This window comes from Elgaria multicarinata, chromosome 2 (genome assembly GCF_023053635.1).
Source record: "Elgaria multicarinata webbii isolate HBS135686 ecotype San Diego chromosome 2, rElgMul1.1.pri, whole genome shotgun sequence".
Lineage (NCBI taxonomy): Eukaryota > Metazoa > Chordata > Lepidosauria > Squamata > Anguidae > Elgaria > Elgaria multicarinata.
In genome coordinates, this window is record NC_086172.1 from 4,111,932 (window position 1) to 4,137,404 (window position 25,473).

Sequence of the window (25,473 nt, forward strand, 5' to 3'; positions counted from 1 at the left end):
GATTCAGTACTGGTAGCACAAACGCCAACCCACACAGAATGGATGCTGGAGGCATCCTTGCTAGGAAGGTGGGGATAGCCTTGTTGCAGGTGAAAAATCAGGCTCATGGGTTCTTTTTCCCTTTGTAAATTGGGAGTAATGAAAACTACCATACAGGCTCTGAACTACAGGGCAGTGTATAGCTATCAGGGGTATTTTTTTTAATCATATAAACATTCCTAAGCAGATGGAGAAAGCAGGGAGCAGGGAACGTGCTTTTTAAACATTCTTATTTTTAAAACTACTACTGGATGAACAATTCAAGCACTGTTGTAGGGTAGTGCAGGGAGGGAAGGCACAGTGACCAAGAACATAAAAACACTTAATGAGAGAATAATGTCTAAAATCCCTTAGTGATATCACACACTATACAACCATAAGAGTGCCCATCACTACATACAATGTCTGGGGGCGGGGGAAACCCATGTTTTCTCAGCCATAAAACACTAAGGTTTGAAGAAACTGTGGTATCCCCCAGAACACAGGAGACGTTTGGATTCTGAGCAGCAAATGAATATCAATTGTTTATTTCTTGCATTATAAACTGATTATTATTATTATTATTATTATTATTATTATTATTATTATTTATTTATATAGCACCATCAATGTACATGGTGCTGTACAGAGTAAAACAGTAAATAGCAAGGCCCTGCCGCATAGGCTTACAATCTTGTCTGAAAAGATCCCATATGGATTGTACTGTATTTTCTTTGAACTTCAGTACCAGCATAAACCGTATCCAGACTGAATATTGTAAAATCCACTCACCAAGCATGGTTTGCCCTTCCCCTTATTGCAGTCAGACCACCCTCTTTAAATACATCGTAAGGTCTACAACAGAGAGTGGCTCTTATCCTGACTGTTCCATTGAAACAAAACACAACTAACTCAAATCTCATTGTTCGATGGAACTTTAACTGCATTGGATTCCAGAGTATTTAATCCAACTGGAGAAATTATGTAACTTCATCTCTCATTACAAAAGTGGATTTTCAGAATGATAAATGTTTAGCATCCCAAATAATAATATGCTGAGATGCTATATATATAATTTTGGAATGAGGTTAGCATTATGGTTACTATGGCCAAAACTAGACCTAAGGTTTATCCCTGGATCGTCCAGGGGTCAAACCTGTTCATCTAGGTGCCACACAGGGGATCCAGTGCTCAGGCAAGGGCGAACCCTGGATGATCCCAGGATAAACCTAAGATGTGAGGGCAGACTGGTATGAGGATTACTCATAGACAAATCCTGGCTTATCATGAATGAGTTATGCACAGCCCATTCACTCACACATGAGCTCCTCTAGCTCATGCATATGGGCAAACAACCAGAAAAAAGTTTTTTAGCATCATGTCTGAACCCTGGTTTGTCGTTTTCAAACAAGCCAGAAATTATAAGCCCAGAGAGGTTCGCTTGGTGCCTACACTGTTTTCCTTCCGTTGCCAGCTGAAGACCTTTTTATTTTCTCAGTATTTTAACACTTAATTTAACTTAAATTTCAACTTTGCTGTTTTAATCTCATATTTTAACCTATATCAAATTTTGCTGTGTGGTTTTATTCTGGTTGTGCTTTTTATATTGTATTTTGTATTTGTGTTTTTAAATTGTTGGTTGTTTTTATGTACTTCATGGTTTAAATTTTTATGAACCGCCCAGAGAGCTTCGGCTATTGGGCGGTATAAAAATGTAATAAATAAATAAAATTAAAATAAATAATAAGCCAAGAAAAAAGCCGGGTTTATGACAATGGATGCAAAGGGTGCAACAAACCAGGAGCCTGGGTTAAGATGTAACATTAAACAAATTATTTCTGGTATTTTGACCCATGTGCTAGCTGTAGTGAGGTGTAAGTGAACAGGCTGCATGCACCAACAGGTAGCTTGTTGATGGTAAGCAAGGATTTGAAGAAATCCTGGCTTATTGTTATGTGCAAACAAAACCACTACGTCTTTAGTATGGGTTCCCTGTCTAGAAATGGAATGTGCAACCTAAAGAGCTTATTATCCTGCTCTTGAAATTGTATTTTACTAAACATTTTAATAATTCAATTTATGATTGAAAATTCAGAACTCAACAAGCATTAAATACTACTAAGAGCCTAAAGGCACAATCCTATGCATGTTTAGACAGAAAAAAGCCTACAACTCCCAGCATACCCAGTGTTCAAGGCTGCCAGGGGCATACTGGGAGTTATAGGCCATTTTTCTGCACCTTAATAATATTATGACATAAATATAAAATAGAACAACAACCCCCCCCACACACACAAAAAACACACTCCCTAGAACTTAACCTAGGTTAACCTTCACCTATTTTGAACATGTCAATCAAAGTGCTAATTCACATTATGCATGACAGCTGTGTTTGCTGTCTCCAAAATATAAGGCTTTACTGGGGTGGGGGGAGCTTTCCTGAAGAAGAAAAAATTTAATTTTGGATACATATCTTTTGACTCTTGACAGTGGAGAACTCATAACAATATTTTTATTAGTAATAAATATTTCTAAATGATGTCAACTGTTCAACATTAAATGTCAATGTTAATTGAAAATATCCCAGTGCAACTATCCCTATGCCTTAACTATGTCTAGAATTCAATACAGTGTTCCTTTAGTCCTGGTTAAGATCCCAAATGTACAGTACAATTTTATTTATTTATTTATTTATTTAGTTATTACATTTTTATACCGTCCAATAGCCGAAGCTCTCTGGGCGGTTAAATCATGCATGATTTAACTTGCTAAACTGCCCCTGGCCTCCAAAGGGAGTGAACAATGAAGTGTTCTCCAAAGTGTGCATACACTAGCAAGTCACCATTATCTTCTTTAAACTAGAAACTGGAAAAGTGAGAGAACTATCTTTACCACGCTTTGCTAAATGCAGACATACAACACATTCTGTTTTGTAGCTAATTCTTAACCACTGAAGTGGTTCACTGTTTACATCATAGCAGTGGCAGGGAATGTGCGGCTCCCCAGAAGTTGTTGGAATGCAACTCCCAACAATCCTAAACAGCACAGCCAATAGTGAGGAATAATGGAAGTTGCAGTCCAACATCTGGAGGGCCACACATTCTCCATTCTCTCAGTACAGAAATGGACCCAGACAAGTCTCAGGCTCCTACAATCCCCTTCCCATTCCAGTGTTCCTGCAAGCAGGACTTCAGAAGTTCTCATTCCTATTTTTTATTCATCTTGTTGTGTCATTTGCACTGTGGTTAATCTTAATTATAGTTAGCAGAAACAATGAGGCTTCAAACCCTGGTTTATGCAGCTGGCGTGCTAAACTGTGGTTAATCTACAACAGAAGCAAAAGTTTCCAATCCCCTCCTTGTGACCATTCTAGAGGAGAGTGGAAGGAGCAGGAGATGAGCCCAAGTTTCCCTGTACCTCATCCTTGTGTGAAGTGGGTCATTATTAGGGCATTTAGAATCATGGTTCAGGAAAACAAAGCATGGTTAAGCCTTTATAGGCATAGAACATCCTCAATGGATACATCTCTTTTAATTAGTTGTAATTTGTATAGAATTTTCTCTTTAAAATATTGCACAATTTGTCTATCCCAATTGTAACATAAAAGTTTACGTGGAAATAGATGCTGTCAAGTCCACAGAGATGGTCTGTTTGGCCTCACTCTGTTTTAATTCACACCAGTAGTTTTCTAGAGCAGGTCAATTGATTTTTATAATTGACCCAATTGATTGCAAAAGAAATCACTCTGAGACCAGTGTAGAAAACATAGGGGGAAAAGAGAAAAGCTCCGCTGGTAGCATACAACTAGATATGCAGCCTTCATCCTAAATACAGTTTGCCCTAAAATACTACTGAAGTTTATAGTCATATTTCATGCTAAATCCCACCCAATTTCGTTCAGTTGTGAAGTATACTTTTAAAATAGAAACACTCTTAACTATAGTTGTATGATCAGAAATGCAACTGAATAGCATTGCATTCAATTAGGCTTTTATGCAATCAATATTGAAAAATACCTAAATAATGGTATGCCTTTGTTTTGTTACGACGATAAAACTGAACACACACACACACACACACACACACACACACACACAAATACGGAGTTATAGGAAAGTACTGCAATGCCTTCGGATACTGTTTGATGTTCCATCTGCTGAAGTCTGTAATTGTTCAGCAAAGGGCTGGTTTGAATGTCATCTGAACCTGTAGTTTGTGTTATGTGCATGAGTCTCAGTTTTGTGCACTCTCTCCTCTTCAGTGAGACCTCAAAGGGGTCATAAGAATGTAAGGTCAGAATCATTGACTTCCATTTTAAACTACCCACAGTTTATAATTTTGTCAAGGAAAGGAACCTCTCGTGCAAGCACTTGAGTCATTGCTGACTCCTAGAGGGACGCCTGCTTTCGCTGACGTTTTCTTGGCAGACTTTGTAGTGGGGTGGTTTGCCATTGCCTTCCCCAGTCGCAGTTACCTTTCTCCCATCTAGCTGGGTACTCATTTTACTGACCTCGGAAGGATGGAAGGCTGAGTTGACCTGAGCTGGCTGCCTGAGAACCAGCTTCTGCTGGGATCGAACTCAGGCCGTGGGGAGAGTTTCAGCTGCAGTAACTGCCGCTTATCACTCTGCGCCACACGAGGCTGTCAAAACTAGAACAATTTGTGATCAGTCTAAACCATGATTTGTCCAAACAAGCCAAGATCAAAATGTCATTTCTGATCCTAGTGTACTTTAAACTAATTAAAATTCCTAGTTGAGGCAAAATGACAACCTATTCCTCAGGGCCACACCAGGGCAGGAGGAAAACGCAGACCAAAGGCTAACATCTAATACCAAACTCTACTTTAGCTTATGTCTGAACTGAGCAAAAAAGAATGTCAGGGAGCTTCTTCGATTTTTGCAAGTCAGTCCACAACTGTTCTTCCTTCTCTTTCTGATAACCTGTATTGCTGGACTGGAATGTAGTACTTGTCTGTGTAGTGCACTTTTCTCCTGAAAGTTGCTCATGGGTCTTCATTCAAGCTTTTCTTCTTACTCTATAGTGGCTGGATACCAACTTCAAACCCCTCAGCAATTTCTCTCAACCATCCCCTGTTGCAGTTGTCACATAGACTTTATTTCTCAACATCAAACTCTGAAGCTTTACTTCAAGTATGCATGCTAAGAAATTACACTCATTTGAACACAGTAAACCAAATCTGTGCAGTCCCTGGTATTTGTGCCAACACCATGTTCATACCTGGAAATTCAGTATTACTATGTAGATATTATATATTGTCTCTGTGGTCAGAGACAATATATAATTAAGACATAGTGGTAAAAGCATCTGCTGCTTTTAATGCCTTCTCCCAGAGTACAGCACACAGCCTATCTGCTCTACTTTTACGGGTCTGCTTAGTGAAGGACGTATAGCGATGACACGTCTCTACGATATGTCCCTCCCCGAGAAAGTGAGTGCCTGTCTGCGGGAGGAAGCTTGCCCCAACACCTCACACACTTCCTAAACGGTGCCTTAATGGCCATACACCCCTAGGCAATCTGCAACCAGCGATCACAAAAATAAAGCAAGCAGAAAGTAAAACACAAAGGAAAAGAATGATATAACCAAGAATAGATAGAATAAAAATTGTCAAAAGGCAGAAGTCCCTTCGTGCAAGTACTGCTATAATGGCGGTCAATGAAGAACTGACAGTTGGCGGGAACCTGTAGCACATGCGCAGTAGCATGGGGGAGGGGTTCCTGCCCAAAAAGTTTTCCTCAACTGTAGAAGTACCCCATGCAAGACTCTGCGCAGACGCAGAGCCCGTATGTGTGGTGCATAGAGACCACGTAGAAGAAGAAAGCATATTTTTAACTGCTGCGATAATTTCTGCATAAGAGATGTGAAGGTTTAGCTCTTTGGCATTGTTACTCCATGTGTCTGTGAGTAAAATTACTGCCATGCAGCCTGTTAGGAAAAGTTAAGTTTAAATAGGCAGAGTAGCCCCTTGCATCAGTCCCACAAAATGTTGCACAACACAAATGCCTCTTGATGTGTCATTTCCTGCTTGGCTCCCAGCCCAGTTCCTGACAGACAGGCAAAAAAAATTAAAGAGATTTAGAGCTTGTGTATTCATAAGCACATTCCACAGGCCATCAGACAGTACCTCTCTGCCTCCCTGAATGGGAGGAATTCAGTGCGGAAGAAAGATGTAGAAAGAGAGAATGAAATTCCTAAAACTGTTACAATGGTACCACAGCAAAGTATCTAACAAATTAAAGTTATTATGCAGACTGCCCAGTTCTTTCTACTTGTCATGTATAACACAGAAATAAAAGGGGAATGTTTGCTCATACCTTTAGCTGCTGATATATCTCACAATTATTTGAATGCAGATAAATATACCCAAAGCAACGTAATAAAATAAATAAATAAATAAATAAATAAATAAATAAATCTCCATTGCCCCCCAAAATAGTTGGGGTTTTTTTTTGAGTGTTTGATTGGAACACCTGAAAACTTCTGCAACACCTCCCACCACAACTTCTTCATCCCCATTCCCCAAAGCTGAAACCCCTCCCTTGGCATTACCACAGACACAACACATTGTGTTTTTCCACTGCGGACTGGGGTTACAAGTCCTAAAATCCCCAGTAGGAAATTGTTGCTCCGTGTGGCATTTTTGCAGGGGAGAAGGTGGACCTTCTCCTGAGCAGAAATGACATGCAGATGGTTAGTTTCCTGTTGGAAATTCTGGGACTTGAAGTGCTATTCCCAGTTCTGGTGGGAAACGCCATGATGCCAGATCTATAGAAGCGCCCCACTGCCACCTATCCCCGAGAAGGGATAGGTGACAGCAGCCTTAATTCTGCTCACAAGAACATAAGGTTCCTAACCATGCCAGCATCAATTATCTAATTTTCACAACATCCCCAATGAGAAATTGATAATCTGTTTTTGGCACCATTAAGGCCTTATCCTTCATGTATTTGTCCAATTCCCTTTTAAAAGCCATCCAAATTGTTGGCCATCACTACATCTTCTGTTAGTGAAAAAATACTTCCTTTTATTAGTCCTATATATTCCACCAAAGACCTTCATGGATCACCCCAGCTTCTACTACTATGAGAAAAGGAGAAAAATGTCTCCCTCTTTTTCCACAATATGCATAATTTTGTAAAGCTCTATCATGTTTCCACTTCTACTTGCCTTTTGTCTAAGCCAAACAGTCTCAGACGTTATAACCTTTCTTTATAGGGGAATTGCTCCAGACCCCTTGATCATTTTAGTTTTATTTATTTATTTTATTTATTTATTTATTACATTTTTATACCGCCCAATAGCCGAAGCTCTCTGGGCGGTTCACAAAAATTAAAACCACAAAAAACATCCAACAGGTTAAAAACACAATTACGAAATACAGTATAAAAAGCGCAACCAAGATAAAACCACACAGCAAAGTTAATTATAAGATTAAAATACAGAATTAAAACAGTAAAATTTAAATTTAAGTTAAAATTAAGTGTTAAAATACTGAGTGAATAAAAAGGTCTTCAGCTGGCGACAAAAGCAGTACAGTGTAGGTGCCAGGTGGACCTCTCTGGGGAGCTCGTTCCACAACCGGGGTGCCACAGCGGAGAAAGCCCTCCTTTTCCCAACTCTACAAAAAGTTGCCCTTTTCCCAACTCTACAATATCTTTCTTAGGCACAGTGACCAGGCCCCTGTCTATACGACAACGGGAATGCTCCTCATGAAATATAAACCCAATTTTTCATTGATTCGAATGTAGGTAAGGAGCATCACACTGCAGCAACAGCAGCAATTTATTTCTTGAATTTATTTATTTTATAGTGAGTCATAAATCCACACATGCTCATTATCACATATACGAATCTACAGAGGAGAGAGGAGCGAAGCTATAAATTTTAAATGCGGAGCTCCGCAGATTCATAAAACAGACAAACTGGGAGCAGGGGTGCTGAATGAACGTGGCAGCAGAGGGAAAGGAACGAGGCAGCAGAACACCTTTCCTTCATCTGGCTGCCCGTTTCTCCCTCTTTGTTTTTGTGAATCGCCCAGAGAGCTTCGCATATTGGGCAGTACAGAAATGCAAGAAATATATAAAAGCATAAATAAAATTGTTTTAAGAAGCTTTCTCTGTGGAGCTCCGCAGAAAGACTTCAAACTAAAAATAGTGCAAACGAACGAGGCAGCCAATTGGTGCAAAATCAGGAAATTGGCCAATCACGTTGTCCTACCCTCAAAGCTCCGCCCACATGTCAAAATCTGATTCCCCAAACTCCCCCAAAGACACATAGCCATAACGAGATGCAAAATTGGACGTGATCTAAAAGTCGTGGTAAATCGCAAATGCAAAGATGCACATTATTGGGTTCAAAACCCGGTGCTGCGGCAAATGGACGGCTGCGTCATGTAACCTAAAACACGAATATGAGCATTTAGGTCGGGTAAACAAGCTGTATAGACAAGCCCCAGAATAGTATACAGTATTCCAAGTGTGGCTGCACCATAGGTTTGTATAAGGGCAATATGATACTGGTAGTTATATTTTCGATTCCTTTCCTAATTATGCCTAACACAGAATTTTCCTCTTTCACAGCAACCACACACTGGGTCAATATTTTCATTGAGCTGTCCACCAGAACCCCAAGATCTCTTTCTCAATCAGTCACCACTAGCTCAGATCCCATAAACTTCTATGTAAAATTGGGGGGGTTGCCTCTATATGCGTCACTTTACCCTTGCTTATGTTGAACTATATCTGCCATTTAGATACTCATACTAAAAGGATCTCGCCACAACCCATTTTTGTTTAAACCACCTCACTCCTAATTCCAGATCATTTATGAATAAGTTGGAAAGCATTGTCCTAATACAGATTCCTGTGGGACTCATGGTGTACATCCTTCCATTGGGAGAATTTACCATTTATTCCCACATTTTCAGAGGCCTCCATGTCTAAAGATTGAATCTCCCATTACCACAAGCCCCTCCCCACCTGCCCCTCCCCCAGAGGCACATCCTCAGTGTAAAAGGATATTTGCTCATTTTCCGAGGAATGGGTCCCTTCTAAGGGATCATTTTCTTCTTTCGCGGAATGATGTTCTCCTTTCCAGAGACCCTCATTCACCATGACAGCAGAGGAGCTGTTGTCCAGGGATTGGGAGACAGCAAAGGTCTCATACACCAACCTCTCTGCCTCTCTCAGCTTCTCCAGGTTAGCAACCTTCACTTCAAAGCAACCCCTTACTGCAGATTGGAGGACTGAGGCTGAAAAATGGAGGCTAGTGTGAGGTAAGATTTAAAATTGGGATTTCTTGGTTAACAGTTCATACTCTATACTACTACACTATATCATATTTTAGTTCACAAAAATTTCACTTGTACGAGCAGTAATATAAAGAGAAGGATGCACACACACCTACCAGTCAGAAAAAAAAGTCAGTTTCCATTGAACTCGGGGGAGGGGATGAGGATTGTAGGATCTCATAAGTCTAGAACTAAAACATAATATTACGCAGAGAAGCTCTCTTAAAAATATTTTTTAATTCTGTTTAATCTGTTTAATCGAATCATTGATTAACAGAATTAAGTTAAAAATATATGTTTATTAATTTGTTTAGTATGTATTATTATGTATTATGTATTATGGGGCATTATTTTATATTGTATTGTTTGGAAAAATAAAATTAAAATAAAAAATAAAAGGAAAAGAAAATTTTAAATTAAAAAAATAGTAATTAATTTTTTTTTTAAAAAAAAAAGCTTCTAGACTGGTGGTTGCATTCAAAAGTATGAGCAGAGGTTCAGCATCCAAGGTGTAAGTAATAAGGGACATATATGATAGCTTTAAAATGCATCATGAAATACAATTTTATGAAAGATGAAAGAAATCTTCTCCCTCCTTGAAATTCAAGTCCTGGTTAGTATGAATTTTAAGATGGATTATTTTTTTTTAAAAAAAGTTTGCCTATATCTTTTGGTAGCTGAAATGGAAATAGGTGGTGTCTCCAGCTGCTTTACCATGCCCAGCAATAGCAAGACATGTAGAAATTAGGCAGTGGCAGCAGCAGGTCAGGAGCCTATGTGGAGAGCAGGAAGAAAGCATGCCAACCTTCATGGAAAGGGAAGTTTTCTCCAGGTTTTCATGAAATCGACTTTGGTCTGTCAGCGACACATGAAGCAAGAAAAAAAGGCACATGCGCTAACCTAAAACCCCAAAGCTTTTCACGCTTTATGTGCTGCTGACAGGCCATAGCCACTTTCATGGAAAATGTCATCAATCCCATAGGTGGTGCTCAGTGAATGCGAGAGATGTTCCCCACCCTTATCTATGCTCCCCTGCTCAAGGAAGTTTACTGGAAGCCTTGAAGTAAGCCTCTCTGCAGCTTATCTCACACCTTTCCCCTCTCGTCCAGCATTGGGGTGAATCCCTGACATGTCTCTCAAGAAAAAGCAAAGCTCAATTACGCCCTTCCCCTTTGTTTTAGAGCTCAATCAGATGAGAGTTTTACTGCACGCTCGTGGCTGGGCACTTCCTCTTTGCGTGACAAAAAAAACCACACCGCAATAAGTCCGATTTATTTTTAAAGACGGAAGTTGCCGCTATCTCTTACTGTGTGCAGAAGCAGCGGGATCAAAATGGGCCACGTGCACGTTGTTTACTTTCGAACAAGGGAGTAATGAGGGGGAAATGCGCAGGCGGAGAAGCAACGGTAAGCAAACACGATTTTCCCGTTCTTAATCTCCTCCGGAATGGCTTCTTAATTCCTGAAACATCAGATCGAGTTGGATCCTCTTTTAACTGCAAAATTGCATCCTTTTAAACCCTTGTTCATTTTTGCCCTGGCTCTTGTCATACAGTCACAAAACTGCAGGGCAAAAGATTTCTCACCCCACATATAGTTGCATGCAGCATGCTCCCCATTAAAGGCTTACTTGAAAGTAAGTCCAGTCAAACTAAGTGGGGCTTACTCCCCTGCTTGAGACATAATGGGAGCGAGATTTACTTCTTACTGGGAAATGAAAGTAAACATGCACCGAAGGAGGGTGACTGCACAGAGACTCTCTTCCAGCATTGGGATAAGTGAAAGATTAAAAGAGCACTATTGTGGTTTTATCAATGGGAAGAGCAGGCTATATTAGATGATTGGTTGGAGAAACCACCGTGGTATTGTGGTGATTACTCCAGCACAACTGTGGTTTTATCAATGGGAAAAGCAGGCTATATAAAGTGAATGGGCAGAGAAACTACTCAGGCATTTTTGGTGATCACTACAACGCTACTGCAAATGGTGGGGAGATGGAATGGGGTGGCCAGTTCACTGCCAGTTCACAGCAGGCCACAGAGGCACGCCCAGGATTTAATGCAAGGGATGGGGCACGCTGCGGCAGAATCACGCTGGAGCCATGTTAAAGGGAAGAGATGTACTCAAAGGATTTTTGAAAAATGCACCATTTCCAGAGGGAAGTTGAAGGGTCGCTGCAGATTGGCGGTAGCATCATCTCTCAATCCACATTAAATCCACTTTGTAGATTTACCCCAGAATTGTACTGCTTTCTAGACTGACCCCACATTGGCGTGGTTTGAACACACACTCTTAGCTTCATCACACCAGGGTTATACTGTGCAATCACTGCGAATTGCGTGCAAAGGACTCTGAAGTTTTCCAGCTTATAATCTACTTTGACTGTGAAATACTCCCATGCATCCTGCTTTAATTGTGCTATAAAGCCAAAAGACCCGACCTATTTTGCTACCTGTTTAGGAGCGAATCATTTGTTGTTTTCTGAGTGGCCACTGCGGGTGCAGGAGGAGGATTTGATATGGTTAAAGTACAACTTAAGCAAATGCTTACACCTCTGTAAGTTTTAAAGATAAAGACATCAAAATTGGCACAGTAATAGATATTAAGGAGAGCTTTAAGCATACCAAATTTGAAATGGATTGGGTCATCCATTGATTTTTTATGATTTTTTACATTTCCCCCCTTAAACCCTTTTCCTGGTATGCAAAGGATCTTAGGAGCGCTGCCGCCCAGGGTGTGATTTAGCTAACAACAACAATGACAGCTTTACGCTACAGGGGATAATTTGAGGAAAACAGGTACGTGGGATGAAGCCTACACACACACACACACACACACACACACACACGTATTTCTTTTACAATTGTCAAAATAGTTGTGCTTTTCACCTCTTCACAAGACGCAGCTCTCCTGTACTGAAAAAAGAGACTACTTTCTCTCCAGAAAGTAAGCAATCTTTGGGATGTATATCTTCGCTGAACATGGTCCTACTATCAGAAAAAAGGTGGGGAAGGTTCTCCTGTATCATATAGAACATGTGGACAAAATAGAAGTAAAGCACTGAACAATCCCTACAGAAATATGAGATGTCAAAACTTTGAAACAGGGTTCAGTTCTAAATTGGAGCCCAGTGGTCATTATCCAGAGAAAACTTAGGTTTACTTCCAAATAAACTCTTAACTGAGAGTTGCAGCCAATCATAGCTCCCTGAATGTACCTGTCAACACATGTATGCTGCATTCACACATTAGATTTATATATATATATATATATATATATTATATAATCTTAGATGTAGACGTTAAAAAAGGTAAAGTATGAAATGAGCCTAAACAACCCACAGTGGTAACCATACAATATAGGATTTAAGAAACAAATGGATGTGAAAATGGCAATTTCAAAGGATCTAAACATTTTAAACTGATTTTTCAACATACATAGCCAGAACCCCATGTAAAGTGAGCAGGAGCCCCACCCTTCTGAAAGTGAATCCAACCCATGGGCACCCAGGACTGCTGCTGCTGCTTGCCAATAGAAATCACGCAGTGTTTGTTCTCTCAGCTCCACTTGCCAAGAGAAGGTCAAAGTGCCTTTCTTATAAACAAGACTTACAAATTCAGGATCTTCAGCATGATGTCATGTCTTAAAATGATAAGCTGGCAGCCCAAGTAACTGACATTCTGTAAAGATGTGCACAAATTTATGTTTATGCTACTTAGGATGAAGGTTCTAATAAGTCATCGTCTGTGTTCCTTTAAAGAGGAGTTTTATAACTGAGATGAATCACAACGGCAAAAGATCAAAGTTTAAAAACATCAATGATGCCATGGGGTATTTTTTAATCTTGTAATGAATGATGATCATGTGCTCTTATGAAGTTGGTCCAACTGCCAACGCCAGATGTGTATATTAAGAAGTTGTTTGTGATGTGACAGGCCCTAATTCAGCTGCCAGAGAAAGGGAGAACGAGAATGAGGAACAGGACAACATGCTTCAGACATCCAATTGAAATAAATGCAGGTCCTGGCAGAGAGAGGGATTGTCTGTTCCTACATAACTTATTAAGAAAAAATACACATGTTTTATCAGAACTCCTTGTTGAAGAGGCCTCAAAATTAGCTGCAACCACCTAGCTGTCCTTGTGTTACGCCGATGCCAGCTGTATTAATTTACTGCTGTGATTAATTACTGATTTACTAGTGTAAATTAGTTCTAGAATTCTTAGGAGGAAATGACACTTTAGGACATTTCTGCATATAATATATAGACAAATACCTTCAAGAAGGTAAAACGGTTTGAAAAGCTGCATTTTTCTACCTTTTTGTATAAATGCTCACAGGTGACAAAAACTGAGCCACAATTACAAGACTCTGACTCTTCCTCTCCCCGTAAGTTTAATTGTTGCTTTAATTTTTCCCTATTTAAATGTTACGGGTATGGCAAACCCCTTTGCAAGCTGATCTTCTTTCCTCAAACTTTCTCTAGTTTGATATAACGTAACAGATTTCTAATATACTAATGTTATCTCTTAACTCCAGACGGAGCCCCAAAGAGCAGTTTACACAAGCTGAATCAAGCCAAACAATTCCTGAGACACTTTATCAAAAGTGCTGTTTAAAACAAAGAACAAAATTCAGCAAGGTCTTTCTAGTCATACCAGGCTGGCTTTAAAAGAAAAGTAAAAAGGAACAATGGAAATTAGAATACACTAACCCAGCAGTAAGATCCTAACCAGCTTCTCACTGATAGTGATGACCTGGAATTCCTGCTTAAATTACTGAGAATGTTAGGAACAATGCATTTTTGAAATTTATATTAAATCAAATCTGAGATTTTCCTTAGTTGGTACTATCCTAATCCAAACAAAATATTATTACCAATTCACTGAATCACTGGGCAGGTTTGTATGATCACTGCAACCCACAAATAACTCTACAACAGGCCATGTTTTATTTGAGGGTTGTTTAGTCCTCAAAGAACCCCCAGCCATCCGGGTTCAGACAACACAACAAACCATGGAAAAAACCCACCAGAGGTTGAATATTCAAAATGGCCACGACACTCGCCGCAAGGCTTAGTAAGCCACAATGGACTGCAGTGATTGTGTGAACCTGGTCTTCAGTCATAGCCCCATTCACAGATTTTGTTCTAAGCCAGTGGTTCCCAAACTTTTTCAGGTCACCGCCCCCTTGGTTCCACAAACTTATGCCCAGCGCCCCCCTACCCTACACTATAAAAATCATTATTCAGAATAGCGGTTTTCAACGACCCACCAAGGAAGATAATAACAATAAAATCCAAAACAGTAACAATTAATTGAATACTTTATTCAAAATCCAATTGGTGTGCCCTGCCACGCCGGCTGCAAACAGAGGCGTTCGCTCTCTTTTCCCTCCATCCCTCGGCAAGCCTGGGGAGGTGCTTCCCATTTAGAGGGGATTCTAGGAGTTGAAGGACTTTTTTCTGTCTAAACATGCATAAAATTGTGCCTTTAAATCATGTCACACTAGCATGAATACAGGAATCAAATAGGATTTCCTTCTTCAGTGGAACACACTTACTTAGGAGTAAGCACTATTTTGTTATAAGAAAGGATAATGTATTTTAATTAAAATTTTAAAATAATTATCTGCCACCTGGTACAGAGTTTTCCTATGGAAAATCTGGCTGGGACTGAAGTAGAGGGGCACTAATTTTACTGTACTTATTGTCTTTAAATATGGTTAAATATCCCACAATTACCTTGCTATTCTATTTCTACAATTCATTTTCTCCTGTCTTTTCTTCACCCTCTCTTCGTTTTCAGGCTGAGTCCTATGCACATTTACCTCAGAGTAAATTCTATTGATCTCAGTGGGGCTTACTTCTGAGTAGACATACTTAAGATTGTGCTGCAGCTCTGTTTTTATGGTGACACAAGACACACACATACCATGTTTACCAAAAGAATGCTTGAAAAAAGGGGGTTGGGCACCCTGAAATAAGCAAGGGCAGATAGGAATTGTTTCAGCAAGCATTCTGGGAAAAGGTGCTGCTGAATCTTCTTTAGCCAGGAAGGACCTGGGGAATTGCCATTCTCTCTCCCTCCCCCTTTTCTTTTCTCTCCCAATCCTGTTGTAGTCCAGATTTTTTTGGGGGTGGGAGTACACACACAGACACACAGCATCTCTCTCTCTCTCTCTCCAACCCCCCCCCCCCCCACAGCCTCACAAAAGCTGCCAGGCTGATTACGACAGGAGGGCAGCAGCTTAGAGGGGAGATGGTCCCAAACTGCAACTCCTGATGGCGGAAGGGAGCCTGGTGATACCTTGCAGCAGCACAAGCAGTCCTGCTCCCCAACCAGCCTGCTGGCTGACTGCTGTTCTTGGCAGCTGCTCTGCCGTCCTCCACATGCTTCTTCCTTTCCGCCACACGGCTGCTGCTCCCGCCTTGTGCAGCAACTATCGCGAGAGGTTTTCCAGGGCAGCTTATAGGAGGGAGCAGCTCTGGCCGAGGGAGGGAGGGAGCGAGCAGGCGGCGGTGGCTCCAGCAGGAAAGAAGCCCTGGGCCATCCTAGGCAGGAGAAGAGTGGGCAGAGCAGCTGAATTCGCCACTGTTTCCTGCTCTGCTGCCTCCTGTGGGCGCTTCCCCCACCCCCTACTTCTGGTGGGGCTGCTGTGGGCTTGAGATAGGAGGAGAGAGCGGCTGCGTGAGTGAGAAAGTCCTTCCTGAGCAGGAGCGGTGTGGGGAGAGCAGCTGAATTTGCCGCTCTTTCCTGCTCGGTCCCTGGGTTTTAGGACCTTCTGGAGAAACCACCTTGAGCGCCCCCCTGCTGCCCCTTTGCCTGTTAGCGCCCCCTGCCAGTGCCCCCCTGCCGTCCCTTTGCCTCTTAACACCCCCCTACGCAATCCCACCGCCCCCAGGAGGGCAATACCGCCCACTTTGGGAACCACTGTTCTAAGCTGATATTGGCCCAGTCAAAAAGCAGCCAAAACCAAGATACCCAACTTACTCTTGACTTTAATCACTCACATTTTCATTTATGGCGAGTACATGTAAAATGTCCATAGATGCACTAAGAAGTTGGGTAAGATCAGGCCTCATGTCTACCAATCATGGGAAGGAAAGATTCAGAAGTGCCCAGGATCTTTTTCCTTCACACCACAATAAATAAGACAGCCTTGCTAAGTGAGAATGACTCCACAGGACCATCACCAATCAATGGTTATATAAAAAGTCTCCAATCTGCTCCGGAGTGATAATTCTTCCTATACGCCCTTTGGGACAAATTAAACAACAAATACACCATTTGACAGTTTACTAAACACGAAGTAAAATCTAGACCTTGCGTCTCTTAATACATCAGATTGGCAATTATAGCTAACCAGCTATACTGAGTTCAACAAGCTAACTTCCTTACAATACAGCTGATCACTGGAGAAATTTAGGCAGAACATCATTTTGACCCCTTATTTCAAGGCATAGCGCTCTAAAAGGAAATTCTAAAGGTCAAAGACTATTGTTTGATGTAGGTGGGAAAATGCTATATGCAAGAAAGAATCCAAGATTACATTTTAAAACTGTTTTATTTTCATTCTAGCCCTATGTGAGAAGGACGCATCCTACTTAGCCTGTAATATTCCTAGTTCTTGCTACTGAAATGTGTGCCCCTTACTGAGTTGCTGCATATTGTGCTGATGGACACATTAGGCACAAGCCTATTCTATCCTCTCACTTAAATACTGTGTGTCCTGCTTGGAAATTCCCTGTTTCAAGCAATATATCAGCACAAAGGTATATCAGCATCCCATTTGGATACAGGCTTCCAAATAGGAAGGGCCAAATTAATTCCAGATGTAGGCATTCAGCATTTCACAAGGGACAACACTCTTTCAATGCCACGAAATGCTAGCAGTTGCATGTGACAGAAAATCCTTCCTCAGGAACAGCAAATTTAGTACAGATTAATGGTATAAACAGGACACTATGACACAAGGTGAAAAGTAAATGCCCTATACATCAAGAATAGAAGAGATTGATTGTTCTATATTGTTAATCAAAGGGAACAATAAGGATAGGCAGTTTGTGCAGCACTGCAACAACTGAATTTACACTTCAGCAGTATTTTGGGTAACAGTCCTGAAAGGTGTTATCATCATTTGCTCATCACAGACAAGCACAGGAATGGGACGCTGCTATTAGAAGGGTTTATGTCTTTATTAATGTGGTTACTCTTCAAATAACCCTTAATCACTAATTATAATTTAAATTATTAATCCCAACTAGTGTCTAATTAACACTAAGAAGGTGGCGGAACCTAGGATTGTCTCATCAGTGATTCTTGCCTTATATATTTCAAGTATATAAGGGCATTTCAAGGGCATTTATTTCAAGTTAATCTGCCCCAAAGACGCACAGACAGACAGCTAAACCAAAATGGATTAAGCAGGCCTGATGATGTACATCAAAAAGCAGTTTTTACAACAATTACAGAAACATGACCAAACAGCTATCATAACAGTCATTGTAAATAGGTTCTTGGTACTTAAAGAATGTGCCTGCGTGATGCCCAACCTGAGCAGGAATATGCTGCCTGCTCAGCTGCATTATTAGCAACCCAAAGAGGGAAGCAGCACGGCACTAGGAAGCCGCTGGGCTCAGCAAGTGAATGCTGACATCCGGGGCGCCCAGACTGCAAGCACCTCAGCTCCATAAGGCCCCTCCTGCCTCTACTGTCTTCCTTGGCACTTCAATGACAAGAGGGGCAGGGAAAGGAGCCAGGAGCAGGCACCCCCGATGTCCCCTACCCCTCCCAACCAGCCAGCCTCCACCTGGCGCGATGTGTCTCTGGCTATAGCGCTGAATCACACAGGAGGTCTAGACCCTGTGAATAAAGAGGTGTGAATCTGTCGAGCTGAATTTCACTCAGCTTCTCATTTTCTCACTTTAAATTTGTTCTCTCCCAGTTCTGCATCAGGTTGTGAATACTTTTAGTACACATGAAATTTCATACATTATTTTTGTGCAGGTTTCTTCAAAATTTCTGCACTTCTTTTTTAAATGTACAAGTTTTTGCAAGCAACTTTTTCCTATTAAATAATTGCATTTCCCAAAATATATGTAGATTTTTTTTTCAAATGTGTGCCTTCCACACACACACACACACACATTTTATTTGTGAAGTGCATTGTAAACTTCAAAAAAGTATTAATTTCTATGTCTAACTGTATTCTGATTTGTGTTTGGGAGGTAAGCGAATGAATTTCTCTCCTATCTCTAATTGTGAGTAAGAGCGTGGAGTTTAACCAAGCCCTTCCCCCCTTTCCATCATTTGCCTTTGTCTCTAGGAGCTTTAGTTAGTTATGTTATTTTCCATCCATCCCCAGTAAGCTTTCCCTTATCCCATATGGGACTCTTGCAGGACTCTCTTCAAAAATTTTGGGGGTGGAGAAGAATTTGTGCCAAACTCAAGACCCTTTCCCAGAGCAGCATCCGATTCCACTCTAGGATGGTAGACCAGACTATCCCACCTTGCTTGACAGTATGATATAAAGCAGAGATGAACAGAAGGTAGATTTAGATTTACTGGCAGATTGGGATCTACTAATTTGCAGTAAATCAACAAGGGGTTCTGACTCCCAATTGTTTAACAATAGCAACAATAAAACTACCTTTTCCCACCTAAATTGAAGAAAACTGAAAGGAAGAAGGTGTGGGGTAACCAGGAGTGGACATTTATGAGAAAGAACCATGAGCTCGTTTCAGCTCTGGTATAGAAGCTCAGAATACACCCAGGGGCACCCTGTTTTTTAAATTCCAAATGTATGTCTTTTGCACCTGGCTCTGGTTGGTGGCTCTTGGAGTTCTAATAAAAAACAAAGTAGGTCCAGCAAGCCTGAAATCTGCCCAAACCCTGACATAAAGGAGACACACAGCTGAGCAAAAGCCAGGTTTAAATCAATAAAAAAATTATCTTTCTCAGCTAAATAAACCAGTTGAGAGTTGTGAGGCTCCAAGTCCCAGAGACAGGGTCTTTCCCTAGGAAGGACGTATGCCCCCCCCCCTTTTGCTGTCATTTAGGAGGATGCTAATGACTTATTTAAGGCAATCTTTATTTGGTTAATTTTAATGTAGTTTGCTTTTAACAAAGAGTCTATCTGCTGCTGTTACGTATATAGTTTATTTTAATGATTTATGAAATAAGCATTTATCGTTTTAATGGTTTTATTTACCTTCTGTCTGAAAGTATGTTGGAATCTACATCGTGAGGGTTTTACTCTGAAAGGGGACTATATGCTACCAAATAAATAAATGGATACTGTTGTTTTTATACTGTTGTTTTTATGTTTTTGATGGTTTTAAATTTTGTATATTTTAATGTTTACTGTTTTTAACTTTTGTAAACCGCCCAGAGAGCTTCGGCTATGGGGCGGTATATAAATGTAATAAATAAATAAATAAATAAAATCCAGCTGCTCAGCCCCATAAAAAGTGACACTAGGAAAAACCAAGGACGAGGGCAGGAAGCACTGCTTAAACAATCTCGGCATCACAGAGAGCACCATGTTATTTCTGTTTCCAATACTACCCTGAAATGTGATGTTATTGTGTAAATCTTATATAAGCTGTTTTAAGAGCCTCTCAGGAGTTTACAGTGGGATACAAGTAACCCTAGGCCCTTTCTACACCTAAGGGTTATTCCAGGAAAGTGGAGGGATCATCTCTGCCTGCTGCCGGGATCCCCTGGACGATCCTGGCATATAGGGCTGGTGCAGACATGCCCCTAGGATGCAGTGCCGCACTCATTTACCTAGGTGTACATTCCACCTTGCATTAGACTGCACTGCTAATTAATTAAACCAGAGCTTCTTGTTCCAGATGTAACAAGGAACTCTGGCTTAATATGAGCCAGAAATAAACAGAGATATGCAAATTAGCAAAATTTCAGCTCATCAAGGTTCTCAGATTTCCCCCTCGAAGCTTTTTCATATTTGTGTCCATATCAGATTCTGAGTTTTTTCCCCACAATAAAATCTGTGTGTATTTTCCTCCATTTCCCCCCCAGACATACACATCATTGTGAACATTTTTTAAACATACACATTTTCTTCTACTATTAATGTGTTTGTGTGCCTTTTCAAATGTATGCATTTTTTCACGAACATTTTGTGTTGTTGCAAACTTGGAATACAGACTTCAGTCCTCAGACCGAATTCTGGTCTGCATTTGGTTCTGGGAGGTGCAAATTGGATACATTCTGGTGAGAAATGAACTGAAATGAATTCTTCATTCATCCCTAGGAAACAAGCATCAAAGCTGGTGCAAAAGAGGAGTAAGACAGAAAAGGGGAGAGGAAGGAGCATTCAGCCCAAACAGGCAGGAAGCCCCTTTATACACTAGTTGGTTGGGGAATATTTATTTATTTATTTACTTATTACATTTATATACCGCCCCACAGCCGAAGCTCTCTGGGCAGTTTACAAAGGTTAAAAACTGTGAACATGGGGGGGGGGGGTTGCTGTTGCACCACGTCCTGCTTTTGGGTCCCTGGTCGACAGCTGGTTGGCCATTGTGTGAAGAGAGTCTTGGACTACATGGACCCTTGGTCTAATTCAGCATCAGGGCTCTTCTTATGTTCTTATGCTTACTCCTGGCATCAAAAACTACAGTCACAAACCATGAAGCCAGCAACCGTCATCTAAACCAAGCTACTCTTTAGATATGGGAATGACATAAATGTAATGTTGAGATTTTTGTGTTTTTACAATACATTGGTATGTTGTTTATTCCCAAGTTCTGTGGTGATTCTACTGTTGAAAAATGGATTCTGTCCTAAGAATAACTAATTTTATGTCACATAATTAACTGGTATGTAGCTAATAGACCAGAAAAACATAATAATCTGACGTTTTTAAAAAAATCCTCTGAAGCAAACAAGGGCGTTCTTGCACATACCTGGATATTTTTTCCCTTATAAAATGATGAGCACATTTGCTCAGATGCTAGAAAATTACAAATTCAAACACACTGAAATAACCACAGGCGTGTTCACATTTGTGCCTTATTCCTGAGCAGAGGCCCAAATATCTTAATTAGACTGGTATGAACACAGCACTATTAACATTTAATCTCTAAGAAATCACACTTCATTAATGAGAAGCAAAGTAGAACACTTGCTTCCTGGTCTTACTGACGTTAACAGGGAATTGGGTGTGTGGCTTCCAGATTATAGGAATGATATCACAAAAAGTGTTCAGGGAACTGAAGCCTTGCGTTCCTAATTACTGAGCATGTTTATCTAATGCCCTCTTCACTTACTACCCTCACAACAGACCATGAAAACCCAGTCCACATCTGTGTTTCCTTACATTGTTAACCACTTTTTGAAATAGTGCCCATGTGATTTGGGTAAATTTTAATCATACTTCAGAAACCCCTAAAAAGTGGGAGCTAGAATGGCTAAAACTGGCCTAAACAACACAGGTACCACTTCATACTAGAAGAAAACTATGTGGACACACACAGACAAAGCACAGAGGATCCTAGGAGGCTATCACATTGCTCAAATAATCTATAAATTTATTCTTGAGTATTATGAGCTTCTTATGAAGTCATCAAGAGTTACAGTCCCATTATTGGATTGGGCACCTATGCTGTAAACCTAGTTGCAGAGAGGGCTCTTTGTGTTGGATCAAGGATTAGCACACGAGCGAGAATCCGGCTTGGAATATGAGGTGAAGAAATTCTATCATACATTGAAGATATATACCTATAGTTGTTTACTTCCACATATTAACAGCACCAGACTCTAGATCACAAATACGGAACAGATTACTTACTCCTTGGTTCTCTTGGTCCATCCACTGTCACCTTTATAGCTCTGTGGTATGTAGCAACTTGGGGGGGATTTGTAAGGACTGTTATTGTCAGGGTAAAGCTCTTCCCTGTAATGAAAGATAAAAGAGGGGGAAAGAACAATAGTGACTATAAAAACATGGTTGTTCAGATCATCAAGAAAAATCAAAAGCATTCACAATCCCAGGCCTTAGCTAGACCTAAGGATTATCCCAGGGAAATGGAGGGGTCGTCCCTGCCTGCTCCCAGTATCCCCTGTGTGTCATCTGCATGTACAGGATGATCCCAGGGCGATCCCGGGATAGAGGCCTGGTCTAGCCATGGCCCCAGATATCATAAAACTTTAAGTCCGAATGGAATAAAAGAAACATTCTTCTGCTATGGTTTCGCGCTAATACTTGAAACTTAGTCAGGTGTTGCAAATTTAAAATTTCTTATTTTAATATCAGATGATGAGATAATGGTGGGAAAATAGTTAGAAGCAATGTCTCCACAGAGACAATGTCTTTTACAATGAATGCCCATTGCTGCTTTGAGGCAAGTAGTGCTTGTTAGCACTTGTAGACACTTGGTCTTAGGACATGTCCAGATTCCAGACAGCAGTTTTCAGTATCGCAATGCACAACTTGCAGCAGGCAGAATGAACCAAAGAAGAGCAGAGTATCTGCTAAGACTGGGACGGGCAGAAAGGGTACATCCAAATGTTTTGGACTTCAACTCCCAGCATTCCTGACCATTGGCCATGCTGGCAGGGAATTATGGGAGTTAAATTCCAAAACATCCTGGGATCTACCTTCTGTCCACCCCTGCAATAAGACCCACCCCATGGTGAGTGCAAGAGTTCAGCTGTGTAGACTTGCAGAATCCATACCAGCCCTGTCAATTCTGGGAATAAGAAGGGGTCAGCGTGGGGTAGTGTGCATATCTGCAGAGGTAGGACTGCTTAAACAGTGCACCAGACTCAAAAACTAGAGTCCTGGGGGACAGGACTTTGTGAATGCATGTCAAGGACATTTTGGTTCACGTAACAGGATCTCATACAAAGATAAGCAAGGGGCATAAACCGGAACACAGCAGAGATGGACACTTTTCCTTATTTTACTCAAACCAGGGGAGGATCTACACTACTGCTTTTAAAGCGCTTTAAAGCACTTTGAAAACGTTTTGAAACCTGTATATGCAGTGTGTCCTGGACCCCAACAGTTGTCAAAACTGTTATAAAGCACTTTAAAGCGGTAGTGTAGATCCCCCCCAAGGGTCCATACACAGTATTTTACATAGCGTTTTTCAAAGCATCATAAGCAGCTAACGGGCCCTTGCCCCAAGTAGCTAACAATTAAAAAATAGGAAAGGCAACCATGTGGATCCATCAGAAAAAAATAAAACCTGCAGAAGGGCAATACCTTTGTTAAGAACAACCACAATGGGACAAAATAGTGAGCAAGCTTTTCAGTTCTCAAGAACTCTTCATGAGGTTTGATAGGCTGCAGACTTAGGGCATGTCTACACCAGCTCTATATCCCAGGATTGTCCCAGGACCATTCCTGTGCATCCAAATGCCACACATGAGATCCCAGGAGCAGGCAGGGACGATCCCTCCATTTTCCTGGGAGAACCCTTAGGTGTAGAAGGGGCCTTTGTTGACTAAGGCTGTGATATAAAAGATTTGTCTCAGCAAGAAAAGAAAAAACTACCAGGAGTGAGACTAGAAAGAGGATACCCGAAGAGAAGGTAGCTGATAACGGAGGCCTTAGCTAGACCTAAGGATTATCCCAGGCAAGTAGAGGGGTCGTCCCTGCTTGATCCCAGTATCCCCTGTGTGTCATTTGGATGCACAGGGATGATCCCAGGACAATCCTGAGATATAGGCCTGGTCTAGCCATGGCTTGAAATACCAGTGCCACTCTCACACCTTCATGGTTCAGATTCACATCCTAAGGATCATCTCAACACAAAGTAGGATGATTGAACACAAGGCAATAAAATATAAGAAAAGCCCTGCTGGATCAAACTAAGGGTCCATCTAGTCCAACATTCTGTTCACATAGTGGCCAACCGAATGCCCATTGGAAATTCACAAGCAGGACATGAGTGCAACAGCACTCTCACACCCTTGTTCCTCAGCAACTGACGTACATAGGATTACTGCCTCTGATACTGGTGGTAGCATATAGCCATCAGGATTAATAAGAACTGAAGGGCTCTCTTCTTATACAGAGAGACTGAGGCTTCATCTACACCATATTGCACTATGAAAGTGGTATATAAAACACAGGAGCCACACCAAGCAGTATATAGTACTATGAAAATGGTATAAGGTATGGGCCCCAACAGTTGTCAGTGCACTTCAATACCACTGTAAAGCAGTAGTGTGGCTCCTGCCTTTTATATACCGCTTTCATACCAGTTTCATAGTGCAATATACTGCTTGGTGTAGATGAGGCCTGATTTGCACTGGCCATGATAATCTTTGTCCACACAAGCCATCCTTGCATGCTGAGTGAACTGGAATGACTTACTCTAAGCAGAAAGCCAAATTCAATGCAAACATTTACACCAGCGCAAATTTGTTCATTTGTCTAGAACTGCTGTCTATTATACTATGCATCTGAAAGTTATTTGCTCTTCTTATATTTTACTCCACATGGTTTTATTATTTGTTTGACTCCATCAAAATATGTGGAAATAATATATATTACTCCTGGGAGCTATTGTACAGGGAGCTAGGGCCTCCTGCATTTAATATGCCTGTGATAATACGGTATCATTATTACTGGAGCAAACTAGTGTTTTTTTCTCCCTGCACCCCCCCTTTCACTTAGGCATATTCTATCTATTAAACTGTTAAACACACACACACACAGTGGGAGATTTCTTTGCATGTATGAAATATGTATTCCACTGCACAATCAGCAAGTTAGCATGTTAAAAAAGGCTCTACATTTTAGATTTATGTCATGCCCTGGAACCCTACAACTGTTAAGAGTCAAAATTGTTTACAAAGAAAGGGGAGAGGAGAGGAGAGATAGGATCTGAATGTATGTTCACTCATAGAAGGCTGTGTCCTCCGTTCTGCAGAGTCACTGACAGCTCTAATCAGTTAGATATGCAACCGTTAATCATTTCAGATAGTCAAAACTGCAAACTGTTTCAAGACAGGAAAAGGTGGGCGTGTAACTGTGACTCAATAAAACAGTCAGCAATCTCATGCCTTATGGCTCATTTAGGCTCCTGCTTTATCAGAATCTTAAAAAGGTCTTTTTCTTATAACCAGTGACACTTTTCCTCCCTTCCCCCACCTTGCTGAGCT

General features: G+C 40.9%; 1 protein-coding gene across 8 annotated transcripts in view; it reads right to left on the reverse strand.

Annotated features, from left to right (window-relative positions):
* Window positions 1-25,473, reverse strand: part of RUNX2 (RUNX family transcription factor 2) — a 346,128-nt gene that overhangs the window by 206,050 nt on the left and 114,605 nt on the right. For all 8 annotated transcript variants that reach the window (XM_063115934.1, XM_063115933.1, XM_063115932.1 and 5 more), the window contains one exon: window positions 22,148-22,252. In XM_063115934.1, the coding sequence (XP_062972004.1) occupies window positions 22,148-22,252 (105 nt within the window). The remainder of the gene's footprint in view (window positions 1-22,147; window positions 22,253-25,473) is intronic.